The sequence below is a fragment of the Homarus americanus genome, unplaced genomic scaffold (assembly GCF_018991925.1).
Source record: "Homarus americanus isolate GMGI-L3 unplaced genomic scaffold, GMGI_Hamer_2.0 scaffold12580, whole genome shotgun sequence".
In the NCBI taxonomy this organism is placed as follows: Eukaryota; Metazoa; Arthropoda; class Malacostraca; order Decapoda; family Nephropidae; genus Homarus; species Homarus americanus.
Genome location: NW_024749319.1, coordinates 2,575 through 18,470, shown reverse-complemented (window position 1 = coordinate 18,470; position 15,896 = coordinate 2,575). Strand labels below are relative to the sequence as shown.

The window sequence follows — 15,896 nt, the reverse complement described above, 5'->3', positions numbered from 1 at the left end:
GATGTACACAGCACATGATCCCAATCAACTCCAGTATAGGTGTTAATAATGTAGAGGTGACCAGGTGTGTTGCACGTTGGTAGTGTTGGATGGTGATGCAGGAAAGAGGTAGTGTGTTGAGGGTGGTGTGTGGTTATGACTCACTCCCACAACCCCCCCACACCACTCACACATCCTCACAACTGTACCACAAAGCCCCCACACTACTCATACAGCAGCCTCACAACACTACCACAACCCCCCCACACCACTCACACATCCTCACAACTGTACCACAAAGCCCCCACACTACTCATACAGCATCCTCACAACACTACCACAACCCCCCCACACCACTCACACATCCTCACAACACTACCACAACCCCCCCACACCACTCACACATCCTCACAACTGTACCACAAAGCCCCCACACTACTCATACCGAGATCCCGCTAACACTACCACTGCACAACCCCCCCCCACACCACTCACACATCCTCACAACTGTACCACAAAGCCCCCACACTACTCATACCGCATCCTCCTAACACTACCACTGCACAACCCCCCCACACCACTCACACATCCTCACAACTGAACCACAAAGCCCCCACACTACTCATACCGCATCCTCCTAACACTACCACTGCACAACCCCCCCACACCACTCACACATCCTCACACACACAACCCCCCCCACACCACTCACACATCCTCACAACTGAACCACAAAGCCCCCACACTACTCATACAGCATCCTCATAACACTACCACAACCCCCCCTACACCACTCACACATCCTCACACTACCACAACCTCCCACACCACTTACACATCCTCACAACTGTACCACAAAGCCCCCACACTACTCTTACAGCATCCTCACAACACTACCACAACCCCCCCCACCACTACACATCCTCACAACACTACTCATACACATCCTCACAACACTACCACAACCCCCCCACACCACTCACACATCCTCACAACTGTACCACAAAGCCCCCACACTACTCATACAGCATCCTCACAACACTACCACAACCCCCCCACACCACTCACACATCCTCACAACTGTACCACAAAGCCCCCACACTACTCATACAGCATCCTCATAACACTACCACAACCCCCCCCACACCACTCACACATCCTCACACTACCACAACCTCCCACACCACTTACACATCCTCACAACACTACCACAACCCCCACACCACTCACACATCCTCACAACACTACCACAACCCCCCACACCACATACACATCCTCACAACACTACCACAACCCCCCACACCACTCACACATCCTCACAACACTACCATAATAAAATTAATTATTTCTAGTGTGGTCGACTTCCTACACAAAGACAGGCTATAAATAGCCATCTTATCTCAACCTCCTTCCTTCCCCCTACATCCCTCTGTTCTCAGAGCGGTCTTGGTAAATAACTTTTGTTTGTTTATTTTCATTGTTTGTCTAATTTATCATGTTGTATCAAAGTAATATTACTAAAAGTTTTAGGCAGCTACCAAATGGGGAGATTCTACTGCCTGGGAAGATATTGGAAGCACAATGTACAGTATTGTCTAATGGTAGACCCTACTTCCATATGGCATCACGAAAATTGTGACCAAGTCTTAGGTTGCTGATTTATCTTTCTGTCTCATTTACACACAATTGCAGAGTTTCAATTGTTTCTCTTCCTTTGACAACACAACATACATACAATATAATGTTTCTCACCTTTGATCTTTTTTCCATTTATTTATTGTTGGTTATTTAAAATAATGCCAATTCACTTCAAGTATTGGCATCAAATTATACCGGCTGGTGTACACTAGTGACTCACTTAAGCGGCAGTTATTTAATTGGAACTAATGTTGGTGTGAGTAAAATATTTCCATTTACTTAAAATAGATTTGCCGATTTATTTGTTTATTTATTTATTTATAATATACTGTAATACATTAAACACACTGCAAGTATTTTCTTTAATTTATATACTTGTTTCGCGAAAAAGGGAGGCTAGCATTATAACTGGTAGGTGATCATTAAGGACCAAACTCCGAATCCATGACTCCATGAAGTGACTTCTGTTCATCATTTATATCCTAAATTTACCACTGTCGGTAGTTTCAAGAATTAACGCAGTCATTTCCTGAATATTCTTTGTAAAAAAATAAATTTTAAATGAATTATTTATAGGAGATAAGTATTATGATCAGTAAATATACAGATATGCATTACTGACCACCTCCGAACACAAGGACGGCTAAAAATAGCCACAGGCGGTCACAGTCAAGGTCACTTTCCCTGGTAGGACTTTGTGAGTGGTTTACCATGTTTCCATCACCACTCTTGACACGCAATATTTAAGAGGTAAGAATTTTATACTTGGTGATTAAGACGACCCCCTAACTTTGGGCAGATTTTTTTAATGTTCAAATTCCGTCTTATAAGCCGAGATATACGGTACTGTAATAGCACAATTTAATTTATTCTGCAGGAGTCTATTTAATTATCTGTATATATCATGGCATTGAATATTTCTAGCTGAATGCAATTCCCATTTTTTCAAATTAATTTTGAATATCCATCTTTGCAAATATTTACGTTCTCTTAAACTACCTAATTTCTGGAAGTCCTTTATCATTTAAAAGCCCCTAACTCATAGGTCTCTAAATTCCACTGACCATCTCTCCAAAACCATATGTAATCTTATTACATCAACATGTCCACTGTTTTGCAAGGTTTCCTCTAAGTAACTCTTAACTTACCATTTCTTGTGCATCATTTTACTCGTATCTACAGTATGTCCTTGAATAGCTTAAGTCATCAATCATCATTTACATTCAGTATGACTGTATCTTTTCCTGTATATGCCACTGGTTGTTTTCTTAATCCTTATTCCTTTCTAAACTACATATTAAAATTGTGGTACATAGCTGCCCACCACATCAAACAATAAATTAATAGAACAGTTTTGATCTGAAATAAAGAGTCTAATGAACATACTAGCCAGGTCTTCAAATCCCAAATAAACCAATAGTTACTTTTGGATTTTCCACCCAGCATGACTGTTAAAGACTTACCCATTCTTTCCAACATGTCACTGTCTGCCAAATGTATACTGTCATTGTCCATATCCTCATTATCAGGATCTGTGATGGCTATATGTCGAGTGCGTTTCTTCTTTGATTTTCTGCGGGGTTGTCCATTGCCTGGGTAGTGAGATTATTGGATGTTTCAAACATGGTAGCCACTAGCAAATATTTTTAATAGGTATTAATCCTTTTTAGTGAATATGGACAAAATTCATCACTTTTAATTACAGTACAAAGAAAAGCCATTACAGTATTCAACTATTCTGAGTCTCACATATGGTACATCTCAACCTTCAAATACATGCCAAATATGTTAACAAAGTAAAACCATGTTGGAGGGCTGACTTCACATACCCACAGGGACCTATCAAGCCATTTCTTATTAGAAAAATATCACAATGAGATTAACAAGCCCTGCCCTGCTGGGTCTGAAAATATACCTCTCCATGAAAATACTTAAATTTTAGGTTCATTATATGCACTTTGTTGGATTTTTACTTAAAGGTATGAGAAAGTGTGAAGTAAAGCATCCCTGTACCATATGTAAACACAAATAAGCTTGATATTTTAAAGCAAAAATGACTGCTGCATGTAGTAACTCAATACAAAAACCAGCTGAAAAGAACTTCACATCATTTTTTAAACACCCAGAACGTTTTGATAGACATGAAAGAATAGTGTTACCACTTTACTGAAAGGGATCAGTCACACACCAGTGGGTGAAATAATGTTGGTCAAAATCTCCAATTTCCACACAAAACCACCCTACATATTTTTTCACATGTTTGGAACTACTGTACTTTACACTAATAAATGGGAAACATAGACATCAGTGTTTCATGCTATCAAAAATGAACTAAAAATAAATCAAAAGACAGTTGACATTCGTCTGCTCTTAAAATACTTCAAAGGTAAACTTTATTAAGTTTTAATCCAACATAGTTAAGAGTTAGCTCTTCTGAATCTGAGAGGAGAATCTTCCATATAAACCATGCTCATCGAGATAGTTAAAATTTGTTATCATGTACCCCCAAGAGAAGCACTGTACATGAAAATAGAGGCAATGGTTTCCTTTGCATACTCTACTTGACGTAAGTTTGATGACATTCAGGTATGATGAATATTAAAAAGGGACACACTGGCAGCTGTCCTTGCCTTCCAAGCATGGGCAACAATTATAAAAATTTTAGCATGAAAACTTCTACTAGACGGTAACAGAGAAGTATTTGCATTGAGCACCAAAAATCTACGTCAAATATAAGAAAGTTTCACAGCCAAGGGTGATGTTTATTACCAGAGGGATGAATGAGCATAAATTAATACTTCAGTCAGTTATCAGGTTGGTGGTGATTATAAAATTATAACAGCCTCTTGTATATATGAGTATGATTCCTTACCAGAAGTAATAATAAGGAAATACATAAATTCTTATGTATTCAAATTGAAATTTTGTACATCATTTCACTCACATAACACTGTACACTACTGTTAATATCTAGAGTGGTTGTGATGCACCATCTTTATGTGTAAAGGATTTAAAAGAATTCATCACCACTTAAAAATCATGCAAAAGTAAAACATAACAGACAATTCTTAAATACCCAGATGATATACAATCTAAATGCCAAGAGCAGAACACAACCAAACCTGAGTTTTTGAGTGATACAGGAGCTGAATCATTAACTAAACTTGCTGGTTGGGAGTCTACTGGATCTAGCTGAATCAGATCTGCCTCTTCAGGTGAATACAGAGGCTGTGAGATTAGTCCATGTGCTGGACTTATTGGATTCACTGGAGAACAAAGGGAGGAGAGGGATGAAAGAGATGAAAGAAGTTCTGGGGAGTAAGAGGATCCTGCTGGCACTGCATGCATCCCAACCTCATCATATTCTTGACCTGTTAGAGGCACATCATCAAACACAACCTGCAAACAACATTATCTTAAATGAGCAGTAAAAAAAGTGATAATAAACATTTATTGAAGAAACACAGTGAGTTAAAAAATTTAACCATAAAAGATGAAAGAGAGTTAAGTTGGACAAGTTAATGATACATCACAAGGACTATTATGATTTTGTGTCCTAAGAAAATGACCAAATATTTAACAAGTTGTCAAGTTCTAACACATACATGAATAAGTTTCTCTCTATCAAACATAAAGCTGCACATATGACAAGTGTTACATTAGTAAAGTTAATGGTGAAAATAATTTCATAACTAAGTCAACATATATAGTACCTTATGATTGGCAGTAGCAGGATTTAGCTGTCTGATAATTTGACTTCTGTAGTTGAGGTCCCATGTGATAGGGTTACCACTTATCTTGAGCACTCTAATATGAGGTAAGGCACCAATGGGTGACAACGCTTCCTTCAAACTTAATACATTGTCCCTCAGATCCAGCTCCTCAATGTTATTCATTTCATGTAAACCTAAATAAGGAAAAATAAGTAGCATCCTTACAGAATATAAAACTGTTGTAACACTTCATCTTAAAATACTACTGTATATGATGTCCATTCTTAAAAGAGTAATGTAAATGGCTGTTAAGCAACCCAAAACTACAACAAAATATATACGCACCACTTATGTGAGAAAAAAGATTGTTATTGGCTATGAGAACTATAAGAGAGTAGGTAGCAGTAGGAGAGAGACGGGGAAGGAGTCGTAGTTGGTTGTGGCTCAGGTCTAATAACGACACAGTAGGGAGGTACTCCAGAGCTGAGGCATCCTCCAGTTCACAATGGCTTAAGTCTAGTATCTGTTCAAACAAAAACATATACAGTATTAGCACCATAAACCTCAAATTTCTACTAAAGGCACTATCATACAAATTGCCAGAAAATATATACATGTACCTAAACACTGTAATACGTGTGAACTGTAATTGAAAGCTTAAGTACCAAAAATAGTTTGGTTTCAATAATAATACTGTAATAATCATCATCATCATCATAAACGTTTTATGTACATTTTCTATGCTTGCAATGGTTAGCCATATAACCATTAATTCATAATATAAATTATGACAGTTTCTATGCCCTAATTACTCCAAAAAAACATCACAGAACGTAAATAACCAATGAGACATAATCCCTTCAAATCTTATCAAGAAAAATCCACCAAATTTCATCAGTGCTCAAGCATTTAGCTTTATAAACAGTACAGACCAACAGAGAAGCAAGCAAATACCATACTGAATGACAGAATATACAAAAAATTCAAATGTAATACAATTTCAAATAATCCCCACAATAGTAGTACAAGATACAGTAAGTACTTACATATTTCTTGCAACATACCTTAAGGTTTGGCAGGAGACTAAGGCTGTGGTCTAAACTCTGCATGGGAGCAAGTGCAGGAAGCTGTGTTGGCTCACAACTCATTGTAAACTCTCCTGCCTGATATACAGTATAAACACTGTTAGTTAGTTTACAATACATTAGTGGAAAAACTAAAAAGGCACTATAACAAATGGAAAAATAATATATATATATATATATATATATATATATATATATATATATATATATATATATATATATATATATATATATATATATATATATATATATATATATATATATATATATATATATATATATATATATATATATATATATATATATATATATATATATATATATATATATATATATATATATATATATATATATATATATATATATATATATATATATATATATATACACACACACACACAGTATTACCCCGCCTAACGCGGTTTCACTTGACGCGTTTTATCATATACGCGGTGCCTCGCCAGAGCTGAACTTTCACTTAACGCGGAATTTTTCATCATATACGCGGGAAGCGGCGCGGGCACGATGCGCACAAGGTCGCCCAGTCATCAAAACATTACCGAGTTCTTCACCCGCCACCCACCACAGCCGGCCCAAGTCAGTGATAGTGATAATTATAGTGAGGATATGGACTTATATGGCCTTTGAGGGGTTTGACAAAGAGGCCCTGCAAGCCTCTGTGGTGGATAGTGATACAATTGATACAAGTGATACAGGTGAGGGCCAATAATCTGCCCTCTGCCTCGGAACCAACCCCCCATCCCCGTGTGCCCAGCCATCTTTTCTACTAATGCAAGTGTTAAAAAACCTAATATTATTGATATTTCTCTTAATTATTAATTGTGTGTGCATACCATCATAAAGTTAAGATAAAATTTTTACTACAACATAGTTGTGTGTCGTCAAAAAGTGGAGTTTGGGGGTCGGGCCAGTCTCTATTGGAATTAATCCCATATGTTCTGTTGTTCACTTAACGCGGTTTTCACTTAACGCGGTACCCTGTGGGTTCAATTGACCGCGTTAAGCGGGTACTACTGTATATATATACAGTATATATATATATATATATATATATATATATATATATATATATATATATATATATATATATATATATATATATATATATATATATATATATATATATATATATATATATATATATATATATATATATACTGATAACTACAAGGAAAAAGAAAACACGAAGTTCCCAAGCGCTTTCGTGTAATTCACATCTTCAGGGGTGAGTACAGACTAAGGAGAAGTACATAACAAGGTATATATATACAGAGGAGGGTGAGATCAAGTCCACAATGGTCAGGTATTAGGTAATGACCCTACTAATCTTCAAAAAACACCGCAGCAGTCGGTAGTCAGGTCAGAGGGTAAGATGACATCTTACCCTCTGACCTGACTACCAAGTTTGGCAAAAATAATTTTCAATAGTTGTGTAGAGAGCAGTAGAGAGTAATGAAAAACTGATGACAGACACACTAATAACCATCATTCTATCCACTTTTCCACAGTGATGTATCCAAGAGTAACCACATCCACCCCCATATCAAGTATAATTCCTACAAAAATAGCAAAATGTGAGTAAATTTTATGTTTCAATTTCTCTGGTTAAGAAATAACTAAAATACGATCAGCTTATTACCAAGGTTCCAAAATTGCAGCAATGCTGTGATGGAAGACAGTTACTGGGATTTATATAATGTATCCCACAGAGTTCAATGAATATAATTGATTTAGTTACTGAATAACCATCAAAAACATTGTATGACCTGTAGCTGTACTGTACCTGTAACAGATGTAAAGTGTGTACACACAAATTTTGGTGACTCTCTTTTAATACCACAGTACATTTCAGTCCTACATTTTTTTACTTGTCCTTTCACTGGATTATATATTAAAAACTGATATTTCATTGTATTTTAATTAAGATAAAAATAATGGAGTTAAAATTTACCTTATCAGCACCACAACGGATGAACAGATCACTAAGTCGTGTTAGTCCTTTAACTATTATTACTGATCGCAGTGTTGGCCGCAGGGTTTGGAGGGCTTTGAGGCTGGTCACAGGAATGTGCAATAACTCCAGAGCTTGTAAGTTCCGGAAGCAGCGTAAACTTATAGTTTCATTCTGTGGAAGACTTTGTCCTGAAATAATAAAATAATTTAATTAATTTCCCTGTAACAAGACCCAATACCAATCAGTGTACACTAGGCTTTTGCTCCTGATGGAAGAACTTTGTCAAACACCAACATTTACTTTCGGGCGACCATATTCAAGCTCCACTAACTGGTCTACCTCCGTCTCCAACTCTATTGTCCTTTAACAGCTGAAAGCTGAACCAAATGTAATACATCTTCAGTAATTTTACCAAAGCAAATAAATTTAAAAAAAATACATCTCTCCTACAAGGAAACAAAAAAATCTCATATTGTTGTGAATACAATACAGTACAATACCTGTACACCATTTTGTTACTTAACTCCATACTTGAAAGATATTACTCAAACCTCTCACCTCACTTTCGAAAGTTTTCTTCACTTCAACTCTAGTGAAAAGGCCAGAAAACAAAATGCTCTTTCCTTTATCTGCAATTTTCACTACAACCATATAATTTTTATACTCAACATAATATATAGAATCAAATTAATGGTTTGTTTATGCTGTACTATTAATGTTCAATGTACGTTCTAATTACTCACCAACTTTAGCCCACAGTCTTAAACCAAAGATCTTCTGTAGACGGTCATAAATAAACTGAAGGTGTGGGATTGCGGAGTGCTGGCGGTGGTTGGGAGGCAGCACATGGAAGTTAGTGTGCTGCTCTATCTCAAGGATTAAACTAAATGCTTCTTGAATTTCTCCAAGTGACCACATGTCTGTTGAATGAAGATATTGGTTAATGTTCAAAATATCCCAAAGCTATAAATAAAAAGAATTGTATTTGTGATAATACACCTGTCCTCACCAGTTGTAAAAGTCAACCAAACATGCTGAAAATTAAATAATACAGTACATCCAAGGATGTACAAGATGAAAAGAGAAGTGGTTACTGTATAGTACTTAGCCAGGTATATGGCTTATAATCCTCAGGAAGCAAACCTAAAGACTCTCATATATCAGGATACGTGACTTTTCCAATCTAAATTAACATACCAGCTACATAGCTTCCAGTCTCCCAGCCAGGAATTCATGGCTAACGGTGGCAGCCCACTGGGCACTTTCCTCCAAAACTGTTGCCCATTTTGCTGGCTGCTGGCCTGATGGCCCAAATGGACAACAGTTTGGCAGTGAGCTTTGCTGGCTGGGTTAGTGCTCAAATTAGTTTCATATTAGGTGTTGAATATTCAAGTAAATATTTAAATAAATCACGAAACAATAATAATTTAAAATACAGTACAACACATAAAACGGTGACATGTTTCTATTTATTCGTCACTTTAAAACTTCTTTAGTATTATTAAATCATTATTCAGGGTCTTCTTTGACAAGCCAGCCATCGCCAATTAAAAAAAACAATTCACAACACACTCATTGTCTTTTCTTTAACTTTTGCAGATGCCCCATTTGTTTCAGCAATTGAAGAACCATAGCACAATCCTGGAAGGCCTCAACTGTAGTAACAGCATCCATGGCAAACCTCGTCTAGACACAGGTAGTTCTGCTATAACGCGATAGTAGTGTTCTTGTAAAACATCGTGTTATAGAAATTCGTGTAATAGAAATAACAGGGCTTATGGAGAAAATAGGGTTAGGTGCAGATTACTCCAAATCGAAAAAAAATTTCGTAGTTAGCCTAACACAAAGGATAGCACAGTCTAAATAAATGTTACATTCATATCTAATAATGAAATCATACAGTAAATGTTACACTTTACCTTGAAAAAATATGAATATAACTTGATGGGGGATAAGGGTGATGTTGAGGCTGAGGAGTCATGAAACATCAAGCTTTTCTTCAAGTGTTATAGCCTTTCTTTTACGATCACCACCGGAAATGCGATCACCAGAGTGCTTCCCAGAGATATTCTTCTTTTCCATAGTCACAAAATTGGAGAAACAGTAATCAGAATTCACTGAGGACACTTAAAAACTTCACACGTGTTTCAAACAAAGTGTGGAGTAAACAGAGCGCTCGGGTCTAAAACGCTATGTATTTTGTTTTTCTCTTATTTAAAAGTTTACATTTTACATATACTGTACAGGTATACTGTATACATAAATATTACATAAATTATTTCTGCAATTCTTCACAAACAAAACACATAAATCAATTGAACATGTGATGTCTGTGGTGTGGTGGATGTAATCCTAGACAAGGTTCTTGAAACTCCAGGGCACGAGCAGTAGGTATATTCAATAAGTGGTACAAGGCTGGGCGTGATAGCCAACCGATACAGGAGCGATTACTAGGGACCCCGGACCGTAGGTAGGCCGAGGCCGATCTGAGGGAAATTAGCTAGCCAGGCAAGGGGAGTTGCTAGACATTCCTAGGACAATAAATGAGGTCTTCTAATTACTCGACTAGCGCGGTACAGACATAGTACATCGGGACATAGTAAATGAACATAGGCATTAGACATAAGCATGGACATCAGACATGCTATAATAATATGTAGTAATACAGACATGTGAATAAATGGTACAATGAATGGTAACAAGAGTCCTGGTGTCAGGCGTGTTCACATATCTTGGTATGTACATATCTATACACCTCCCTCCCCCTTTACGCTCGTAGTGCAATCTCGAGCGGCTACGGACTCTTTTTCCATGAGTCGGGGGGAGCGGCGAGGGACAATGGGAGGATCAACTGACGACCTTCGTTCCTGGTCTGGGCAAGGGGACACAGGGGACGGGGAGGAAGGTTCGTCACTAGAGGGTGGCACTGGGCGGAGATGGCGTCTGTTTCGCCACCACACACGACCACTGGGGAGGCGGACTTGGTACGAACGAGGCTCGCCACGGCCCATGACGACCCCAACCTTGTCCCAGCGGTGTGACGTCGGGTCCTGGATTCGTACTTGCTGGCCGACGGCCAACCTGGGAAGGGGGCGGGCTTGGGCGTCATAGTGGCTTGTCACTTGGGCCATCCGGGCAGCCTCACGGCGGTCACACTCGTCCGCCTTGATCTGCCATTCATCTAAGAAGGACTGGGGGTGGGCAGGCACACAAGTACGAAGGGGGCGGCCATACAACACCTGGGCAGGAGAGCGTCCGGCAGGGGTAGGGGTGTTACGGAGTTCCAGTAGGCCCCTGTCGAACTCCTCGCAGTCCAGGTTCCCCGTCGGTGCTGTCTTGAGGATGAGGTATTTTACGGACTTTACCGCTGCCTCGGCGTGGCCATTCGCCTGCGGGTAATGAGGGGAGGTGACGATGTGGTGGACGCCCCAGCGTTCGGCGAAGCTCTTGAACTCGTGGCTATTGAACGGGGGCCCACCGTCGGTTCGGAGGCGGAGAGGCACTCCGACTTCCCGGAAGAAGCAACAAAACATCCGGATGACCCTGGAAGAGGTGGTGTCCTGACCACAGGGAACTACCACGGGCCATCCAGAGAGCCTGTCGGCGACCACCAGGAAAGACTTTCCGGCCACATTAAAGAAGTCGGCGGACACGGACTCAAAGGGCCGCTTCGGGAGGTCATTGCACAGGTACGGCTCCTGTTGCTGGCTGGGCTGGAGTTGCTGGCAAGGCTCACAGGCCTCAACCGTGCTCTTAATATCGGCGTCAATACCAGGCCAGAAGACGGTCTGACGGGCTCTGCGCCTGGTGGCTTCAACGCCGCGGTGGCTGTCATGGAGGCGGGATAAGGTGCGCCGGCGGAGGGCAGCGGGAACGACGATCCTGGGGCCGTACAACACCAGCTCTCCGTCCGCATAGAGGCTATCCCTTAGCTTCCAGAAGGGGAGGGCGGAGGCGTGAATGTCGTAGCGGTTGGTGGGGAATCCAGCGGAGACGTAGTCGAGGAGTTGGACGTATGCCGGGTCTTGAGCGGCGGCGATGCGAAGCTCCTGGAGAGTCCTATCGTCTTCGATGGAGGGCGTCGTCGTCGTCTTGTCAGCAAGAGAAGTGGCTGTGTGTGTCACTAAAGACCGAACGTGAGCAGCGGCCGTGGTACAGTCGACTTCATCTTCAGGTGTGGGGCGACTAACAGGGGCTCGGGAGAGGGCGTCTGGTATGCACAGAAGCTTCCCGGCGCGCCACACAGCTGTAAAGACGTAAGGGGCGGTCTTCTCTTTGAGGCGTTGGAGGCGAGGATTTTCGATGGCGTCCAACGTGTAGTGATTGAGGATGGGTATGAGCGGGCGATGGTCCGTCATGAGGGTGAAATGCCCAAGGCCGAACAGGTAAAGGCGGCACTTGGCCATAGCCCAGGCGACTGCCAGCATCTCTAGTTCAATGGTGGCGTATCTGGTCTCCGTGTCTGTCAAAAACCTGGAGCCACACTGAACTAAGCGCAGTCTACCCTGGCCGTGGTCTTGAAGGAGGGCATATCCGAGGCCGTATAGACGGGAGGCGTCGGTCTGGAGGACCACTGGTAAGGACGGGTCGAAGGGTGCCAAGGCTGGGGGTGACAGCAACGCCTTCTTAACATTCCTGAACGCTAGGTCGTGGTCAGGAGTCCAGAGGAACGAGCGCTTGGGGCTCATGAGGGGGCGTAGGGGTTGGGCTGATGTGGCGATTTTAGGGGAGAAGTCGGCCAGCTGATTTACCAGGCCCATAAATGAGCGAAGGTCGGTCAGGTTCGCTGGAGTAGGGAAGTCCCTGATGGCCTTGACCTTCTCCTCATCAGCTGAGATCCCCTCTGGCGAGATGTTGTAGCCGCAGTAGTTAACTTGGGAGGCGGCGACCACAAATTTATCTTTGTTCAGGGTGATACCATGGGCACGACATCTTGTGAGCATCAGATGAACTCGGTTCAAGTGGGCCGGGAGATCATCGTCGAAGAGCAGGATGTCATCTACGACCTTCACGCAGTTGGTGACACCCTGCAGAGCCATATCCCCACGGAGGCAGTACGCATCCCCCGTTGCTGCGAAGCCCATGGGTCCGCGGCAGTGTTGGAAGCGGCCGTAGGGCGTGATGAATGTAGTGAGGTGGCGATCTTCTTCCGCCAGGTCGACTTGCCAGTACCCATGTAGTGCATCCGCCGTGGTAAAGAACTTTGCAGACGGGGTGACGCTGCGGACTGCTTGGATGGGCGTAGGCGATGGATGGGCGGGACGGGAGACCTGCGAGTTGAGATGGGTGAGGTCCACTGTGATGCGAACACCTACAGGCTTGGGTGCCAAGACCATAGGGTGGCACCACTCGGAGGGCTCCTCACCGGCGTGTCTGATGATCCCCTGCTGCACCAGAGAATCGAGCTCCGCCTTCACCTTGTCCCGTATGGCAAAGGGGATAGGCCTGGGTGTGTGGATGGCGAAAGGCGTCGCGCCAGGCTTGAGGTGGATTCTCATCGGGGGCCTGTCATCTTCTTGAGCGGCGTCTTCTGGAGGTCGGGCTTGGAGACAAGGACGTCGCTGAACTGACGAAAAAAGAACTCCCGGGCGGCAGCAGGTGTGGTCATGGCTGAAACAGGTATCTCTGCACACCTGTTGAGGTGTGTCACAGCGAGGATGGGCTTTGGGAACTCGGATGAGACGATGGCCAAGTCCTGACAATGGCCACATGACAAGAGAGGGGTTTGGATGCCCTCATGGACGTGGACTGTGGCAAGGCAAGACTTGGGACCGAGCTGTAGTGTTGCCTTGAAGCAACCCAAAGGTGGAGACATCGGGGACCCGTCCGCTGTGAGCACGTCGTTCATGGCTGTGGGTGACAGGCTACTCCTGGGGATGTTGAGGGCGTCCAGGTGTGTTGGTCCAATCACCGTGATGTCCGCGCCCGTGTCAGGTATCATCAGGAGGTTGGAAGAGTTGGTACCGTAGGACAGACGAACATTGACGGGCTTGGGGGACCTGTCACTCGAGGTATCATCCACGCGTCGGCATCCTTTGTCGTTCTTGGGAGACGGTGGTGTGGACGTTCTGTCGGGCTGTGAAGAGACGTTTTGACCTGGAGATGGAGGCTTCTTGGTGGACCTGCAACACTTGGCGAAGTGTCCTTGCTTGTTGCAAGCGTTGCATGAGACCTTGTTGGCAGGACATCGAGGTGTGCGGGGCCAATGGCCTTGAAACCCACAGTTTCGACATGTACTATCAGCCGCAGGGCACTTTCCTGGACCATGCTGGTGCTGACAGTTTCTGCAGGATTCGGGAGAAGAAACTGGTGACTGTGACGGGGGCTGTGGAGAGGACGTCGTCTGCATCTGGCGTTGATTCCTCTTGTAGGTGGAGACGGCGTGGACTTGAGATGGCGATGAGTGTATAGCTGAGGTAGCCTCTCTTGTGGCCTCATACGACCTGCAACAGGTGACGAAGTCGGTGAGGGAAGAGGCGGCGTCGAGGGTGAGGAGTTTCTGAAGCAGGTCCTCGTCACGTACACCCATCAGCAAGATCATCTTGAGCTGGATCTCAGCACAGGTTACAGGATCGCCTGTACATAGGTCCACCTCGGTTGCTAGGTCCTTAAGTCGTGCATAGAAGTCTGAGAATGATTCCCCAGAAGCTTGTTTGCAGGATAGCAGTTCCCTACGACGCAAAGCTTCATTGCGGAGGCCACGGAAATGACTCTGCAAGGCGTTTAAAACCTCTGTCACTGACCTGGGGGAGTCAGGGGGGATGGCTAGCGTGTGCTCTAGGAGGCGTTGAACATCGAGGGAAATGCACGATCTTAATTGGATGAGTTGTTTAAGAGGGGGCATTCGGTGGAGGTCGACGAGAGTTGAGACTGGAGCAGGTGGTTGAGAAGGCACTGAGGTATACCCAAGGGGGATAGGTGACGTGTGAGGAGGCGTTGTCTGAAGGATAGATGAAGAGGCTGAAGCTGGCGAATTGGTTGTGGCAGCTGGTGAAGTCGTCCTCGTTGCCAGCAATTCCAATAGGTCCAGGAATTTGCGGTTATCAGCTTGGTGTTGTTGTTGAAGTTGAAGGCGGTAAGCTGATTCCTCTGACTGTCTTGACAATTCCTCTTGACGTCGTTTTTCCTCCTCTAATTGACGTCTTTGGGCTTCCTTCTCTTGAGAAACTTGTAGGAAGTGGATTAACTGACGTATATCCTGGCTCCCATCCTTTGAATTTGGCGCGCCCGGCGTGTGAGGCGTGAGGGGGGGTGGGAGGGTCTGTGAGGCGTCGTCTTCCTCATAATCCTCATATAAATTTCCCAGCAAATCGTCGTGGTCAGACATCTCGTGCTTGGTATTGTTGCGATGGGAAAGACAAGGAGAATAAGGTGAAGTGCTATATTTTCGCCAATGGATTTGCTTAAGTGCGGGAACTGGCTGGCAAGTAAAAGAGTACTGACTGTAATATTTGTGAAGTGAGAGGAGGCGGCTAGCGGCGGTGTATTCCTCCGCGCGCCCGGGCG

General features: G+C 43.0%; 1 protein-coding gene across 1 annotated transcript; it reads right to left on the bottom strand.

Annotated features, from left to right (window-relative positions):
* Nucleotides 1-3,080: 3,080 nt before the first annotated feature.
* On the bottom strand, nt 3,081-9,675 carry LOC121853337 (serine/threonine-protein kinase 11-interacting protein-like; the record flags this gene model as incomplete). Its single annotated transcript, XM_042347400.1, has 8 exons — nt 9,633-9,675; nt 9,134-9,310; nt 8,388-8,578; nt 6,395-6,493; nt 5,676-5,853; nt 5,331-5,524; nt 4,740-5,016; nt 3,081-3,209 (listed from the first exon to the last, which is right to left on the bottom strand). Coding segments are annotated over exons 1-8 (1,288 nt in total), but the record flags the coding sequence as incomplete, so codon positions are not given.
* Nucleotides 9,676-15,896: the final 6,221 nt, after the last annotated feature.